Raw genomic sequence first — 16,277 nt, 5'->3', positions numbered from 1 at the left:
CTCGGCCCAGAGCCCAAGTGCCCCGGCCGGCTGGTCGACCCGGAGCTCCCTCGGCTGCGTCCCGGCCGGCTGGTCGACGCGGAGCTCCCTCGGCCCAGAGGCCAAGTGCGTCCCGGCCGGCTGGTCGACGCGGAGCTGCCTCGGCCCAGAGTGCGTCCCGGCCGGCTGTCGACCCGGAGCTCCCTCGGCCCAGAGGCCAAGTGCGTCCCGGCCGGCTGGTCGACCCGGAGCTCCCTCGGCGCGGCGCCCAAGCGGCCTCGGCCGGCTGGTCGACGCGGAGCTCCCTCGGCCCAGAGGCCAAGTGCGTCCCGGCCGGCTGGTCGACGCGGAGCTGCCTCGGCCCAGAGGCCAAGTGCGTCCCGGCCGGCTGGTCGACGCGGAGCTCCCTCGGCCCAGAGGCCAAGTGCGTCCCGGCCGGCTGGTCGACGCGGAGCTCCCTCGGCCCAGAGGCCAAGTGCGTCCCGGCCGGCTGGTCGACGCGGAGCTCCCTCGGCCCAGAGGCCAAGTGCGTCCCGGCCGGCTGGTCGACCCGGAGCTCCCTCGGCCAAGAGGCCAAGTGCGTCCCGGCCGGCTGGTCGAAGCTCCCTCGGCGCCGCGCCCAAGCGTGCCTCGGCCGGCTGGTCGACCCGGAGCTCCCTCGGCGCGGCGCCCAAGCGGGCCTCGGCCGGCTGGTCGAGCTCCCTCGGCCCAGAGCCCAAGCCCCGGCCGGCTGGTCGACGCGGAGCTCCCTCGGCCCAGAGCCCAAGTGGGGCCCCGGCCGGCTGGTCGACCCGGAGCTCCCTCGGCCCAGAGGCCAAGTGCGTCCCGGCCGGCTGGTCGACCCGGAGCTCCCTCGGCCCAGAGGCCAAGTGCGTCCCGGCCGGCTGGTCGACCCGGAGCTCCCTCGGCCCAGAGGCCCAAGCGGGCCTCGGCCGGCTGGTCGACGCGGAGCTCCCTCGGCCCAGAGGCCAAGTGCGTCCCGGCCGGGTCGACCCGGAGCTCCCTCGGCCCAGAGGCCAAGTGCGTCCCGGCCGCTGGTCGACCCGGAGCTCCCTCGGCCCAGAGGCCAAGTGCGTCCCGGCCGGCTGGTCGACCCGGAGCTCCCTCGGCCCAGAGGCCAAGTGCGTCCCGGCCGGCTGGTCGACCCGGAGCTCCCTCGGCCCAGAAAGTGGGGCCCCGGCCGGCTGGTCGACCCTTACCACGGCAGTGGGAAGGAAAGAGCGCAAGGGCCCCGCGAGTACCCACGTGCCGTCATCTTCCCTCTCCCTGCCCCCCAGGGCCAGAGGGAAGGGACACGTGCGCGCACGGAGGTGGCAGCCGCCACAGGCGCGCGCCACCAGCCCCCCGGCCCCGCTCGCCCCCCCTGGGAAAGGGGACGACGGGGCCGCCCTGCGGCGCCCCCGGACTCTCGTCCGCGCCACGCCTCTCTCCCCGTCCCCCGTGCCTATTTGTTTCTTTCAAAAAATGCACTTCCAGTTCTTGCACGTGCACCCTGGGCATCCTGGCACACAGGCAATGTGTTTAGAGGTCAACACATTGCTCAGCAACGTGTTGCTTAGCAACGATCGTTGCTTAGCAACGATCATTCTGGGATGTAAGGTTCTAAACCGTTGAGCTTCCCAGTGTTGCTTAGCAACGATCGTTGCTTAGCAACGATCATTCTGGGATGTAAGGTTCTAAACCGTTGAGCTTCCCAGCTGGGAGGTTGTGGCCGGCCGGCTCTGGCCTACCTCTAGTGCTCCTGTTGGGTTTAGGGGCCTGTGAAGAGCCGAGGAGGAGGTGAGGTGTGTTTGGAGTCTGTAGGCTCAGTGATGAAGAAGACTTCTGGCTTCAGGAGTAAGAAGGGCAGCTCGCCCTTCGGCTCCTCCATCAGCCCGCGGAGAGACGGCAGTCATAGAATCAACTTTCAGCCCGGGTACCGCACCCGATACAAGGACCTCGGAAAGATCCACAAAGCTGCCAGCGTAGGCAACGTAGCTGAAGTGCAGCGGGTCCTGTTTCTCGGGAAGAGTGGCCTGAATGACAAGGACAAGATGAACAGGTAAGCAGGGAGGAAGGGCCTGGCAGGTGTCCCTCCTGTGAGTCTCCCCTCCAAGGCTGTTGGACACCTTCCTGGGATCCAGCGCCCCACAGACTTGATAGGCTGCAAAAGCCTTAGCTGGTTTCGGACCCGCTTGTAATTCCCCTTATAGAGCACTTTACTGGCCGTTTTAAAGTTATTTAACTGAATGTCAGTAATTACAGAACTTAAATAAAACATGAATAGCAGGCACAGGCGCCCAGGCGGGGCTCAAGCCGGTCGTGTGGGCCCACCCTCGCCGGCATCTCCCCTTTAAGTGAACGCGAGGGCGGCTCGCTGAGACCCACGGAAGAGTTCAGTGGGTCTCCCGGTTAACTGGCCTGGGGGAGCCCCTAAGGCCGCAGTCGGGAGAGGCGGGGCGAGGGGCGGTATCAGAGAGGAGGGACGGGATGGGGAGGCCAGAGGGAACCTGAGTTGCAACTGAGAGGCGGGCCTGATGGTGAGGGCGGGGCTGTTTGTCAAGGGGGCGTGGTCAGCCCGGAGGCGGGGTTAGGGGTTGGAGCGTGACCAGATAGAGGACAGTGGCTGGAGAGGAGCGGCCACGGCGGGGAAAGAGGTGTGGCTAGAGTGTATCGGTGGAGGCGCGGAAGGGACCCATAGTCTATGGACGGGCTTGAATTATGGGGAGGGGCTTTAACAACGGCAGAAGAGGGGTGGAATTGAGGATGGGGTCCCGAAGAAAGGGTGCTGTGTGAAGGGGTGGGGGTGGGCCTGGCCTCCTTGAAGGCTTGATAATGTGTGACTGTCCTATTGTGTACTCTGTGACCCCCAAGCCCTGCATAACGCCCATTGGAGAGGGAATCTATTGAAGAGCAGCAGTGTGTGGGTAATGAGGGGTGGACTGGCAGATGTGGTATGCCTGGTATTTACTGTAAATGGTGCTGACCTGGCCCTGGCCCGGCAGTGCACTGTGGGATCCACATCCAGGCTTCCCAGAAGAGACAGTGAAAGACCTCAGTTTCGCAACCCATCCAGGAATGCACTCTGCTGTGTGTCTCTAAGGGAGAACTGTGCCCTCTCTGGGCCCATTTCCCTACGGTAAAGTGGGTAACATGGGTATATGGAAGGAATCTCTGATTGTGAACTGAGACCTGAAGCAACAGAGATGTGAGGGAATGCTGCAATGGGCAGTGTCTTGAGGCTGGTACAGACTGGCACTGAGCCCAGAACTGAGCCCAGGACTTGGAGAAGGGAAAGCAAATTTGCCCAGATGCTCCACAGCAGCGGCCCCAGGACTAAAGCGCTGGGCAGAACATGGTGAGAAGGGGTAGGAAGAGTTGTGGTAAGGGCAACAGGGAAAAGCATGACCATCACCACCACCCTTAGGCCCTGGGCCAAGTATTTTATGTGTGGTGTCTCATTTCATACTCCACACAGCTTGGGCAGTGACAGAGTAGGACACAAAGGTCCAGAGAAGTGAAGTGACTGCCTAATTCTACACAGCCAGTTCAGTGATGGGGCCTCGGCCTCGGGGGTGTCACCGTAGAGCCCATAAGCTGTCCTGTAGGCAGTGACCTCTATCCATGTTACCCTGTGCCTGCTACCCCTCAGCCTCAGCTTGGCTGCTATAAAAGGAGACCCACTGTGTGCTTGGCATCCAGTAGGATGCAGTCAGTACTAACTGCTCTGTCTCCATGACAGTGAAAGCCACTCACATTCAAGGAGGCTAGGTACCAGGCCCCGGGCAAATGACCCAAGTATGAGTCCTCAGCAGCCTCAGAGATGGAGACCGTTGCCCCATTTCAACAATGGCGAAACTGAGGGTTTGAAAGTTCAGGTCGTCTGTTCAAGGTTGAAAGGCTGAAGTGGTAGGACTGGGATGTAAGCCCATAGGTCCAAAGCCCGTGTCTTTAACCCCTACACCATTCTGCCTCTTCTGATGAAGAGGCTTTCTGCTCTATTTTCTTTAGCTTACTGTTAATAGAATTCCAGAATGATCCTATCTCTTGTAGCTCAGTCGGTAAAGAATTCACCTGCAATGTAGGAGACATGGGTTCAATTCCTGGGTCGGAAAGATCCCCTGGAGAAGGGAATTGCAATCCACTCCAGTATTCTTGACTAGGAGATCCCATGAACAGAGGAGTCTGGTGGTTACAGTCCATGAGGTTGCAAGAGTCGGACACGACTTAGTGACTAAAGCACCACCATGCTCAATGAATTAGCTTCTTAAAATCTTAGTCTGTGTCAGGTACTGTGTTAAGCACATCACGAATGTAAAAAAAAAAAACATGAATAGCATCTTTTTTTCCTCTTCTTTCTCCTCCTTTTCATTTGTTGTTATGCATCGTTAACATGGTATACTCATGAGTAAGAGCTCTCAAGTTCTATAGCCCTCAAGAAATCTTCTGGAACTCCCTGGCTTTCACACTGTTTTTCTCATGTGATTTATGAAAACTCTTCTTCCCATGGATCGTCCATTGTGGATATTGGCAGTGGGCAGACTTTTGAGGTTGTTGGCGTCTTATTTTTAATGTACACATTTTTATACCATAATGTTATATATTCCAGAAAACTGCATAGTGAGAAAAATAATCCCCATGACAGGTCAGCTTCTGGGTTAAAAATTCTTCAGATACAATGCAATATCCATTTTATATCACTGTACACTTATGTGTATATATTCCTTGCTGAAGGACCTTAGAAGACAGCTTTGAAGTAGGAAGCTGAATGTGTTCTTGAATAGGAAGACGTTTTCTTAGGATATATGGTCTTTCCATATTTAAACCAAATAAACATATCGTGGTTTTAAAGATTTTGCGTTACACATGCTGTCTTTAATTGTGATGAAATCGGAAGTTTTGTATAGTAGGCAAAGATTTGCCCTTTTAGATTATCAAAATTTGCTTGATGACGTTTTCTATTAGTAAAGATAAATTATGTGTAGATGGTAGAGAAATAACCTGGTAACTATTAAGAGAAAAGTAACTAGATTTTTATCTCACCAAAAAGTTTCAGATGGAGTATGGATCAAACATTTGAAATACACAGGGTGAGAAAAGTACCAGAAGAAAACTGAAATTCCTATTGGTACTTTTTTTGTGTGCTGACAATGACCTTTTTTTTCTTGTTCTACTGGTTACTAACCTTAATATCTTTTTAATTAGATGGTAATTGCTTTACAGTGTTGTCTTGGTTTCTGCTGTACAACATCATAAATCAGTTGTAAGTATACACATATCGCACCCCAGAGACTTTTCTGAGAATGATTTCAAAGGCAAACACTCTGGAGTTTCCTGGGTTTCCACACCAGAAAAAAAAAAACAAAAAACAAAAAAACACCAAATCTGAAAGTTGATTTAGCAACCCCCCAAATTTAAAAATCTCTGTAGAGCAAGCTGTCTGTAGGGAAGTCGGGTGAGCAGACAGGGTTTATCTTTCTGGCACTCATAGGAATGTGGCACAGATAAAAATAATTTGTCACTTTCAATTTATTTGTGAGGATTGGTATCCTATGGCAACTTTCAGCCTTTTCAGAAGTCAAGGGAATCTTGGGAATTTCCTGGCCGTCCAGTGGTTAAGACTCACTGCTCTGGGCCCGGGGTTCGATCTCTGGTGAGGGAACTAAAATCCTGCAAGCTACAAGGATATATTGTCCAACATGGGGAATATAGCTAATATTTTATAGTCACTTTAAATGCGGTGTAACCGTTCACAGTTGTGGATCACTGTGTTGTGACCTGTATTATATAATAACATATAACATACGTCATCTCTAAAGAATCTTAGACGAAAACCCCTCATGGTAATTAGACCAACATAAAAACGAGAAATGAACAAACAAAAATGCTATAATTTACAGTTGTAAAGCCTGTGATTTATAAATTATATTCCAATGTCAGAGACGCTAGAATGTGAGAAAATGAGCATATTAGAATCATCAGAGTACAATGTTGTCTCTAATCCTCAAAACATATCTGCAAAGGAGTTGTAATATCCTTTGACTTCATTTAGATGTTGTCCTTGTAAGACAGTAGCAATAGGAGTAACTTTGATATTCGAATCTAACAATTACCAGCTGTTATCTGTGCATGGATCTCATTTAAGCATCGCAGTTATCTGTGCATGGATCTCATTTAAGCATCCCAGCTGTGTCCTGTGAGATAACTACTACTCTCTCTCCATTTTGTTGATGAGGAACTTGAGGCACAAAGAGATTGAGTGACAGCTCATAAGTGACAGAGTGAAAGTCAAAGTCAAACCCAAGTTGAGCTGAATCTCGAGGTCTTGCGCATTCTATTCAAGTAGATTGTTCTTTCCTTACTGTGTAAGAGGAGCTAAAGCTAATAAATGCTGCTCTTTCTCCAGAAGAAAACAAAATATTTGCTTTAGAGGGATAGGAGTACCATGCTGTTGAGTGTTTTCAATCACACCAAGAGTTGTTTGTTCTGAAACAGTTACACTACGTTTCCCTAAGAACTTGTCTTGCTTTCGTAGGACTGCGCTCCACTTGGCCTGTGCCAATGGCCATCTCGCGGTGGTGGCCCTCCTCCTGGAGAGAAGATGCCAGCTTAACCTCCGTGACAGTGAGAACAGGACCGCGCTGATGAAGGTACGGGGCCGCGAGCCGTGTCCACATGAGACGGGTGTGATTTAACCACTGAGACTAACAATGAACTGATCTCGTTGAAATAGAGGGAACTGGTGAACTTGTGGGCTATTTCCTTTGAATTCCCAGAACTCACACTCTTTGTTTCTTGGCACAACGCTGACAGGCCGTAGAATGCCAAGAGGAGAAGTGCGCGACTCTCCTGCTGGAGCACGGCGCCGACCCAAACCTCACAGACGCCAATGGCAACACCGCGCTCCACCACGCTGTCTTTTGCCAGAATATATCACTCGCAGCAAAGCTGCTTTCCTATGACGCCAATATAGAAGCCAGGAACGAGGTATAGCTCAACTAACTTTATTGACAAAATATTGGCAAAGCATTTTTCTAAACTGTAGTGTGTTATTGATAACAGGATGTAAATAGATAGACTGAGTAGTGTCCAGCAGGCCCTGTTACCATGGAAACAACTCCAAAGCCAAGTCAGGGGTTGGGTGGAACATGTCAGAGCGAGCCCACAGAAAGGGCAACGCTGTCTCTCTCAGCCACCTTCTACCCCAGAAGGAAGATTTTCCCACTAGAAAGTGCTCAGGAATGGGTGGTAGGCTCAAGTCCTACAAAGAATGAAGGCCTGGGGAGAGTGAAGTGACGTGGTGGGTGGCTGCTTCCAGGGGCTCAGGGAATGGGCACAGCTGCTGGGGGAGGGATGGGGGTAGGAGGAAGGAGAACCAGTGCCCAGCAGGGGGAGCTGGGGGGTGCAAGTGGGCCAGGGAGGCAGCAGGCCTGGAGCCCTGAGCCCTCCAGGACCCCTGTTCTGAGATCCGGTGAAGTGGGTCAGGTCATGTTTGATACCAGCAAGGGCGTTTACTTGTGCTGGTGACCACTTGGTTCACCAGGTACACACCTCGGGTCTCCCACACTCAGCCCTGGGGGGCTGCTCGGCGGGGCTGCAGCTGAGTGTGGGGAGCTGGTGATGGTGAAGCTCGGGGCTGCAGCTGAGTGTGGGGAGCTGGTGATGGTGAAGCTCGGGGCTGCAGCTGAGTGTGGGGAGCTGGTGATGGTGAAGCTCGGGGCTGCAGCTGAGTGTGGGGAGCTGGTGGTGGTGAAGCTGCCCCTTCTGCTCTTTCTCCTGTGGCTGCAGCCCCGCCAGGAGCTGCAGAGAGAGCTCCCCACTCTCACAGCTGGGCGCAGTTTCCCTTGTTTGGAAGCTCCAGCCTTCCCTGAGTGAAAATATTTTGAAAGCACTTGATTGTCTAAGATGTCACTTTAAATCACGATATTGCTCAAGAAGCATTAGAGAGCAAAGCGTTCTTTTTTGTGTTTATGGCAGATATTTGTGATAACACAGCAATTGTTAAAGGTAAAACGTTTTCCAAGTATTTTTCCCTTACTGAAAAAAAAATTTTTTTTCTAATTAGTCTGAAATAACACAGTAATGCAAAATTTGCCTTGGAGAAGTAGACTTTGTCTTAAAACTCAAACAAGCATTTGACAACATAATAGAAATGTTGCTGTTGTTAACACATTCCAATTTTATGAAGAAATGATTTATATAAAAATGATTTCTCTCTCATTGCCCAAGGCTTCAGAGGCTAAAAGGAAAGGAAAACGAGCGAGCAGCTGAAAAACGCAGATCAGGCTGGAATTTTGGCAGTTGGGGAAATGCCAAGAAGAGGGTTTTGTTGTTTTTTTTTTTTAATGTGTATTTGGCTGTGCTAGGTCTTAGTTTCAGCATGCAGGGTCTAGTTCCCTGACCGGGGATGGAACCCAGACCCCCTACACTGTGAGCGCTGAGACCCAGCCACTGGACCACCACAGAAGTCCTGAGGTTTTGGTTTTGTTGTTTTCCCCCTTCAGTTTATATATTTTGCTAAGGTGCCTTTCAGTTTCAGGTATAATAGTTGTTATTTTGAGAAAGAGATTGAATGAGTTGGAGACTTGCCTAGGTATCAATTTTGGAAGACTCTGCAGAAATCAGATCAGCAGTGAAAAGGTGGTGATTCAGTTGGAAAGAAGAGAGAAGAACAAATATTGAACAGAAATATTATCCTATTCTGGCAGAAACAGCCAGTTAGATAAGAGTCTAGACTCTGCTGTCAATCTAGAAGGTCTTGATGGAAAGGAAGGGGTTTATAAACAATGAGACCAGGTTGCCTTTTGTGTTTATTAGTCCCTGTTCTACCATTATTTACCCAGGAAACTTTAATTCTGTTTTGATGACTCTTGCCTCTTACACTTTTCTTTTCTCTTCAAATCCTCAAGTAAGAGAAGGGATTGGCCATGTGGGTTAGAGATGAGACTGGAATGTTTGCTGGGCTAATTCTCAGCTAGATTGTGCTGGTGAAAACCACAATCCGTTGAGAAAGTTGATAAAAAAATTTACAAACCTAGGCTGTTCCCTGAAGATTTTGATGGAATAAATCGAGGAAGGCCTGGACGTGTGTATTTAGAAATATTTCCTTGAGATTCTGATAGGATCCTTGGTGAAGAACTATGGAGTGATTAAGTATAATTTCTAGTGCACCTATCTCAAAAGTAAGTAATCTATAGAAGAGTTGGAGTTTGATCAATGCTAGCTACTTCCATCAGCTCCCTCCTTTGCAGCAATATTAGCCTGACTTTTTCCTCTGCCTCTGTGATTGAGAAGTTAAAAGGAACATTTTTGGCAACATCTATTAGCTTGAGTGATATAACTCCTTTTTCTTCCAACCACTAATTATTCAGTGACATTCCAAGAGTCTTTAGAGATTTGCTCATGGCCAAGTCACTTCATCTGTAGAGTCTGACCCTTTAAGAATTTTACACCTTCTGTTACCAACCAGGTCATTAGGTCAACAATGTTTGTTACCAACAGGGTTTTCCTGACTGCGGTAACAGTAATTCATGAGCCTTCTTTTGGTGTCAGCAGGACAGACTCTTGCAGTGTGTCTGTTAGATTTGCTGAGCCCTGGCATAAGCGAGAGGACAGCTTTAAACATCAAAACCTATGAAGTTAGTCCAGATGGGGATTGTTTGAATCATTTAGTTTCAGCAGTCTTAGGAACTCACTAACCATTTGGTTAATAATCTGGGAGAATTCTAGAAAGAGATTGTAGTTTTAACAAGCAGTGGAAACATTCTTCAAGTGGGAATTTTGAGTCTTGTTTTTTAAATTTATTTTAATAAAATTATGAGTCAATAGCAATTTTTATTACATATTGAGACCCACTTTTCTTGTGAAACACATGATACTCAAGAAAGGAAAGCTTTCACATACAAATATTTGCTTTATACCCACCTGTTTGGAAACAGCAAAACGTAAAAGCACAAATGGGCTACAGACCAAATGTGGTCCTTGGTTATGTTTAGCTTACCTACCTCCACAAACTGGGTCAACATTTAAAATTTAGCAAACTCATGCTGATGTCTGCATTTCAGGCTTCTCAGAGACCCAAATCTGGTCCCCCTTGAGCCCATTCTACTGTTTGGTCTGCATGTGGAGGCCTCCCCTTCTGTATGGGGCGTGTGTTTGCGGGTTTGCCAGCCTCACCTGGCTTTTTCACTTAGGTCACCAGGTTTCCCCCTCCATAAGCATTTGAGTTTCCAATTCTTGATTTATAGTTTATTTTGATAACTATTTCAAAGTTTTGAAGACAGTCTAATTAATCTGTAATTGATTCCATATTTTCAAAGAATCTCTTAAGGATGGGATTGAATTTTTCAAATTAGAATTTTTAAGTTGGTTGTGGCGGTTTCACACTGAATGAGTCTGTCAGACACACAGGATTATGAGAGAGAGCGTGGGGAGAGTTCACGGAAGAGCAACTCCCCGAGAAAATGCTGAGTGCATATTTATTGGTAACTTACCTTGTAATCCTTCACTAAGAGCTGTAAAGCAAGACAGAGACCAGAACTCTGGGATTAAGGAAGCTTCTTCCTGGAGGTCTGGAGGTCATCACATGAGAGCCGTCAAGAAAGGTCTTTGAAGATAAGCGGTGTTGTTCTGCATCAAACCGCATCTAGCTAATGCTGACCTGTCAGTTTAACTTAAGGGCGGGGGAAGGAACAAGCAAAGGAGAATGAGTAAGATTAAATTTCAAGAGACTTTGCTGAGAAAGCCGAGAAACATGGTGCCCACAGTTGGTTTTTGTGGAAGAAAAGAAAACAACCTTTCTCTTTGCATGTTCATGTAGAGGATAACATTCCCATTGGAATGTCTGTAAACCTCATGAGGTTACTCTTGGTCATCCTTGGATAGGTTATGCATGCTACAGATAAGATGATGTATTCCTGCCTCAGCATTGTTCCTAAAATATGCAGCTACGAAATCAAGTAGCTAATTGATTCTCTCTGGAGGAGTGTTGAGACTAGTAATAGAGCAAGTAAATACTGCAATATTCCTGATAGATACTATGACAGAAGCAAAGATCCTTGGAACCAGTAAATGTTGACAGTGGGTTTTAGAGAATGACTCTGTGGTTCATCTTTGGAAGAGGGAGAGGAGGAGCATTTTATTCTTTCCCTTTTCAAAAGACGTATTTGGCTGCACTGGGTCTAGTTGTGGCAGGTGGGATCTTGCGTTTCGGCACTTGGACTCTAGTTCCCTGACCAGGGATGGAACCTGGACCCCCTGCTTGGGAGCTCAAATCTTAGCCCCTGGGCCCCCAGGGAAGGCCAGGAGGAGAGGAGCATCTTGAAGAGATAGAAGGTGCGCCGGGGGAAGAGGAGGAGGGGCTCCCGTTTATTTGCTTTCTGAATTATATGTTTAAGTTCAGAGAATCTATTGCATGATTTTCAGTTCAGTTTAGAAATAGGTTAACTGGGTACATTCGAAATGGTTTTTCCTGTTTTATAGGATGACCTCACACCACTATTATTGGCCATAAGTGAAAGGAAACAGCAAATGGTGGAATTTTTAGTAAAGAAAGAAGCAAATGTACACGCGGTTGATAAGATGAAAAGGTACAGTTGTTCTTTTTCTTTTTAAAAACCTTAGTGCTGTTCTTGGGTGCTAACATCAAGATAAAGATTAAATTAATAAGGTGTCATTTGTGATCAACACTTCATCAGTTAGGTAGAAAACCAATTATTCTGACTGGGAGTCGTGAAAAACTATATAGCAGAGATATATAGCAGGATTCATATTCCTTTATAATATTGAGTGATGTCATATGCAACCTGTTCTTTTTTCTGGTTGATCTTGTAGGAGCTGAGGGATTTCATACTAGTTTCATTAGCTTTATACAATATGGATTCTGCTTTTTAGTTTACCTTATGACAGTATCGAATTTCTTAATTCTTTTATAATGATTGTTTAACCTCTACTTCGTGTATATTTTTCCTTAAAAGATGCATACTAAACATAAAGGACTTGATTTTGTCTTTTGGGTGACTCTTTGCTTTCAATTACTTTCTTTGAAAAATACTGATGTTATTAGATTGCAGAAGAGTCCTTCACAGTTTAGTGACTAAACAACAAGAAAAAGTGGTTAGTAATCACTGTCACCAGATACTGTGGGCTCATCAGTTTTTATCCCTTTTTATTTCTAGTACATTTTGATGTTTTCATTTTAAGTGAAGGTAGAAGGAAGAATGATAGGTTTAATTGGATAAACAGTTGCTTCAACAAAGATAAGTCAGAGGTGGATGATACAGATGAAAATGATGGGCTTTAGATTCAGACTGGGTTCAGCTCCTAGCTTTCCTCCCTATTAGGGTTATGACCTTGGGCACATTACTTATCATCAGCAAATAAGTTTCCTGATACAAAAGGGCAAATAGTAATGCGCCCTTCAAAGGTGGCTGTGCGTATACATAGTATTTCATTTAGTGAAGAGCACATGCTTGTCCACATCATTAAGTGCCACGGTGACTATTTTTATTTCCATTATTGTTAATATTTTTGTTTTAAGCCAGCAAATAGCCTTTGCTTAACCCACCCTCTAGCTGACTTTGAAGCATAATATATCAGACTAAGGAGGAAATGGGGGATTCGTTCCTTAAATACTCACCTGCCTCAGATAAATGACCTTAGCACAGTTTCTTGTCCATCAAGGACTTTGATATTATTTTTGAAAAGCATTTATTTATTTGACTGCGTGGGGTCTTAGTCGTGGAAACTCTCAGTTGCAGCATGTGGGATGAAGTTCCCTGTCCAGGGATGGAACCTGGGCCCCCTGCCTTGGGAGCCTGGAGTCACAGCCCCTGGTCCACCAGGGAAGTCCCCATCAGGGACTTCTGAAATACTAAGTGCTGCTATGTGCCATCCCAGTGGGACAGGAGGCTGCTTTTCCGTCGCTTCGTTTTAGCCTTGGAGGTCATTTACAAGGATGTACACTTGAGCGTGTAAATGGTCAGTTCTTCACGGGAGGGCAAGATGTTACCTTGGTAAAGGACATCAAACGAGCTGTTTCTGTCAGTTCACTCAGCTTCCTGAGGGTGACGTCGTCTCTCTGTTGTTGTAGAACCGCCCTCATCCTTGCTGTCAGTTACGAGTCTATGGGTGTCGTCAGCCTTCTCCTGCAGCGAGGTGCTGACGTCTCTTCTCAAGATGTCTTTGGACGGACTGCAGAAGAATATGCTGCTCTGAGTGGTTTTAATACGTAAGTGTCCACATTAAAACGCCCGTGATCACTAAACTGCCGCCAAAAAGAATTTTAACTGTCACTTGTTACATGACCAGTGAGAGTTTTCTGTTCGGTGCAGGCAGCTTCTATCCTGTGGGGGCACCTTTCCTTAGGTCATAGGTTCCCTGTCATCCTTCCCAGAGTAGTGGGTGTCAGCTTGCCTGAGATTCCATAGTTACATGGAGGGTTGGCCCCCTCATGGGGTCTGTTTCCTGCAATAATGAAAATCTTCCAAAGGATTTATCTGCCTCAACCGTAAATGTTTTCTGAGTCTGTCTCACAAGGAACCCATTCACCAGAACTCCTTAAATCTCAAGTAAGTTAGTTCAGAGAGGAATTCAGAGAGGTAAGCCCTGCCTGGGACTTGCCAGTATCCATTGTAAGAGTAGGGTTATGTCTTCCACGTGCATCAGAGATGAACATGGAGATTAAGCATCATTGTCAGAAAGATCTGCTGGTTGAGAGTTTGAGCAGGTAGAGAAGGGAGAGTCTTGAAGGAAGGCCTAGTCCAGGCCAGGTCTTGATTGTGATTAGTTTTCTGTGCTTGGTGTGATTAGCTGCAATAATGGGGGATAATTATGTTACCTAATGTAGTGAGTTCATATTTTATAAATAAATGTAGGTACAAATTATATAAGAGCTGAGATTCCCTAAATTACAAACCACAGAGAACACTAATCACCATAATTAATAACAGTTTCCTGAAACCCTTGAATGCTAAACATATAAGAAAACACACATTGGTTTTACTTGGAATTCCAAAGTAGTTCCAACAATAACGTTCAAGAGCAAATTATTCCATTCTTTGACTGTTTCTGCAAGCATTTGGGGGATATATTATCTCATTACCTCCTCTTAATCCCCTTGTGAAATAAGGCAGTACGATCCCAGTTGTGTAGAGGATGACTTTGAACTCAAGAGAAGCAATTCTCTCGGAACAAAGAGCAGTTGGTTACAGAGCTAGGATTTGCGAGTTGGAAAGAGTTTTCATATGCCAAGCTAAATCTAGTTAATCTGCTGAGCTCTATTGCCCTCAGTTCATGACTACTTCATCTTCCTTTTCTTTCTCCTTTAAATACATGGTAAATAAAACTTGGTAGAACTTAGAAACTTGAAATGTATGGGACAATTGTAGTTTTGATATTATCGCTGACATTGTCTGAAATAATCTAAGAATTTAACATAGTTGGTAGTTTTTTTTCCTATTAGTGTTAAAATATTATTTATCACATTTGTAACACATAGCATTTGCCAACTGATCTCTGAATATAAAGAAAAGAGGCCGAAAACTCCTCCCGAAAAGAGCAACCCAGGTACGTCATCTGATAATAATGAACTACTCTTGGTGATTCTACCATAGATAAAGTAGGAGTGAGGAAATTTCAATAATCAAAGAACTATGATAAAATTAGTGTAAATTGCATGTGTTTTTAAATGAATTTCTTAATAGTCTAGTCTTCAGAATTGTTAAAGAAGTTAATTGTAGGTAATTTAACATCAGAGACAGTATTGTCTGAAAAGCATTCCATGTATTTAATTACAGCCCCTAAAATCCTGTATTAGATTTTTATGTACATTACAAAAAATGTTTGAGTTCGTATGATATATATTTCATCTGTAATCCTATTATAGCAAATTGACTTCTTATAAAAGTGGAGCTTTAATTTTTACAAATAGTTTGCATTTAGTGAATGAGTAGTTATTACTTACTGTGTAGTGATTGGTCTCATTAAAAAAGTTACCATCGTTTAAACTGGGAACCTCAACAGTCCCTTCCTGGTAGGATAAGAAGTGATAAACAAGAAGAGCTGCAGTGCTGAACCAGTGTGCAGCATACCAGGAGGAGATTACTTTCGGAAGATACCTTCCAATAGTACAGCTCAGAAAAGCGATGCCTAGTTGAGAAGCACCGGTTATTTTGCCTATTGTATGAACAAGGTCTCTATTACCAATTTTATTCCTCACAGATCCAAAAAGAGTGAGATAGGTTGACTTCATTAGAACCAGATGTTTTCTTCTGTGTGTTGGATACTTGTCATGATAGTATAGTTTTGTAAGAACACCATGTTCTGTTGCCATTATTTAAAAGATGATCATAATAGATCTTCAAATAGATCAACTTGGGACTCTGCAGATTCTAATAAAAGGACCAACACACTTCACATGAGCAAAAACACCACCATGTCCCCTCGATGTGGCATCTAGCACATTGTACAAGCTGTCTGAGAACACCTTGAAACCTAGTTCACCTCTGTCTAATCAAAGGGGGCTTCCCAGGGGGCTCAGCAGTAAGGAACCCGCCTGCCAATGCCAGAGGTACGGGTTCCAGCCCTGGATCGCGAAGAGCTCCTGGAGAAGGAAATGGCAACCCACTCCAGTATTCTTGCCTGGGGAGTCCCATGGACAGAAGAGCCTGGTGAGCTACAGTCCATCGGGTCACAGAGAGGCAGACACGACTCAGTGACTAAACAGCAAAAACATCCACCAAAGAACTTCTGTAGGTTGGTTTTACACGTTAGAGGAGATACAGAGATGACACAGAGTCTTGGTCTTCAGTATGCTCAGAATAGAATAGAGTTGTCCCTGGTTAATTTCTATAGTTTTTGAAACAGACTTTTCAAAGAAGACATTCTTGTTTATTTGTTCATTTGTTCACCAAAGAGATAACTTTCAAGTGTCTTTTGCGTCCTAAGCCTTGTTCTGATGTCACAGGGTGCAGACATGTAAACGTCACTGCCCCTGCCCTCCAGGCTCGAGGTTGCAGCGCTCCCCTCCCCGTGGAGTCACTGCACGTGAGTCATCCCTCCAGCATCAGATCATGACGACACGCGTGAAACGTTGTCCAACAGCACCAGAGTCCATAGCTTCCTCTCTCCTTCCCTCCCTCCCGTTATTCATCAGCTTAGGGTCTGATGACGAATGCCTTCCAAGCTGAAAAAGCATGATTTCTACCAACCTTTGCCATATAATGGGGAGGATTGATGTAATGATAGCCCTCAGTAGAACACAGCACTGTTTGGACCATCCTGCTCTAGGTGGTCCAGATACTCTTGAACAATGGAAGGTG

The 16,277-nt window shown here is 46.4% G+C and overlaps 1 protein-coding gene across 1 annotated transcript; it reads left to right on the top strand.

Moving 5' to 3' along the window:
• The first annotated feature begins 1,771 nt into the window (after nt 1-1,771).
• Nucleotides 1,772-16,089, top strand: LOC122437900 (putative ankyrin repeat domain-containing protein 19). The gene is made up of 7 exons (XM_043462377.1): nt 1,772-2,020; nt 6,494-6,608; nt 6,772-6,945; nt 11,440-11,546; nt 13,049-13,186; nt 14,456-14,523; nt 15,923-16,089. The coding sequence occupies exons 1-7, from the start codon at nt 1,791-1,793 to the stop codon at nt 16,030-16,032; spliced, it is 942 nt and encodes a 313-aa protein (XP_043318312.1). The 5' UTR covers nt 1,772-1,790; the 3' UTR covers nt 16,033-16,089.
• Nucleotides 16,090-16,277: the final 188 nt, after the last annotated feature.

Source organism: Cervus canadensis, chromosome 3 (genome assembly GCF_019320065.1).
Source record: "Cervus canadensis isolate Bull #8, Minnesota chromosome 3, ASM1932006v1, whole genome shotgun sequence".
Lineage (NCBI taxonomy): Eukaryota > Metazoa > Chordata > Mammalia > Artiodactyla > Cervidae > Cervus > Cervus canadensis.
The sequence above is the reverse complement of the archived record's forward strand: the minus strand, read 5'-3'. Positions and strand labels throughout refer to the sequence as shown.

Coding starts and splice junctions, on each gene's coding strand:
- LOC122437900 (XM_043462377.1), top strand. CDS start 1,791: ATGAAGAAGACTTCTGGCTTCAGGAGTAAGAAGGGCAGCTCGCCCTTC. Junction 6,946..11,439: donor ATATAGAAGCCAGGAACGAG/GTATAGCTCAAC, acceptor CCTGTTTTATAG/GATGACCTCACACCACTATT. Junction 13,187..14,455: donor GCTCTGAGTGGTTTTAATAC/GTAAGTGTCCAC, acceptor TGTAACACATAG/CATTTGCCAACTGATCTCTG.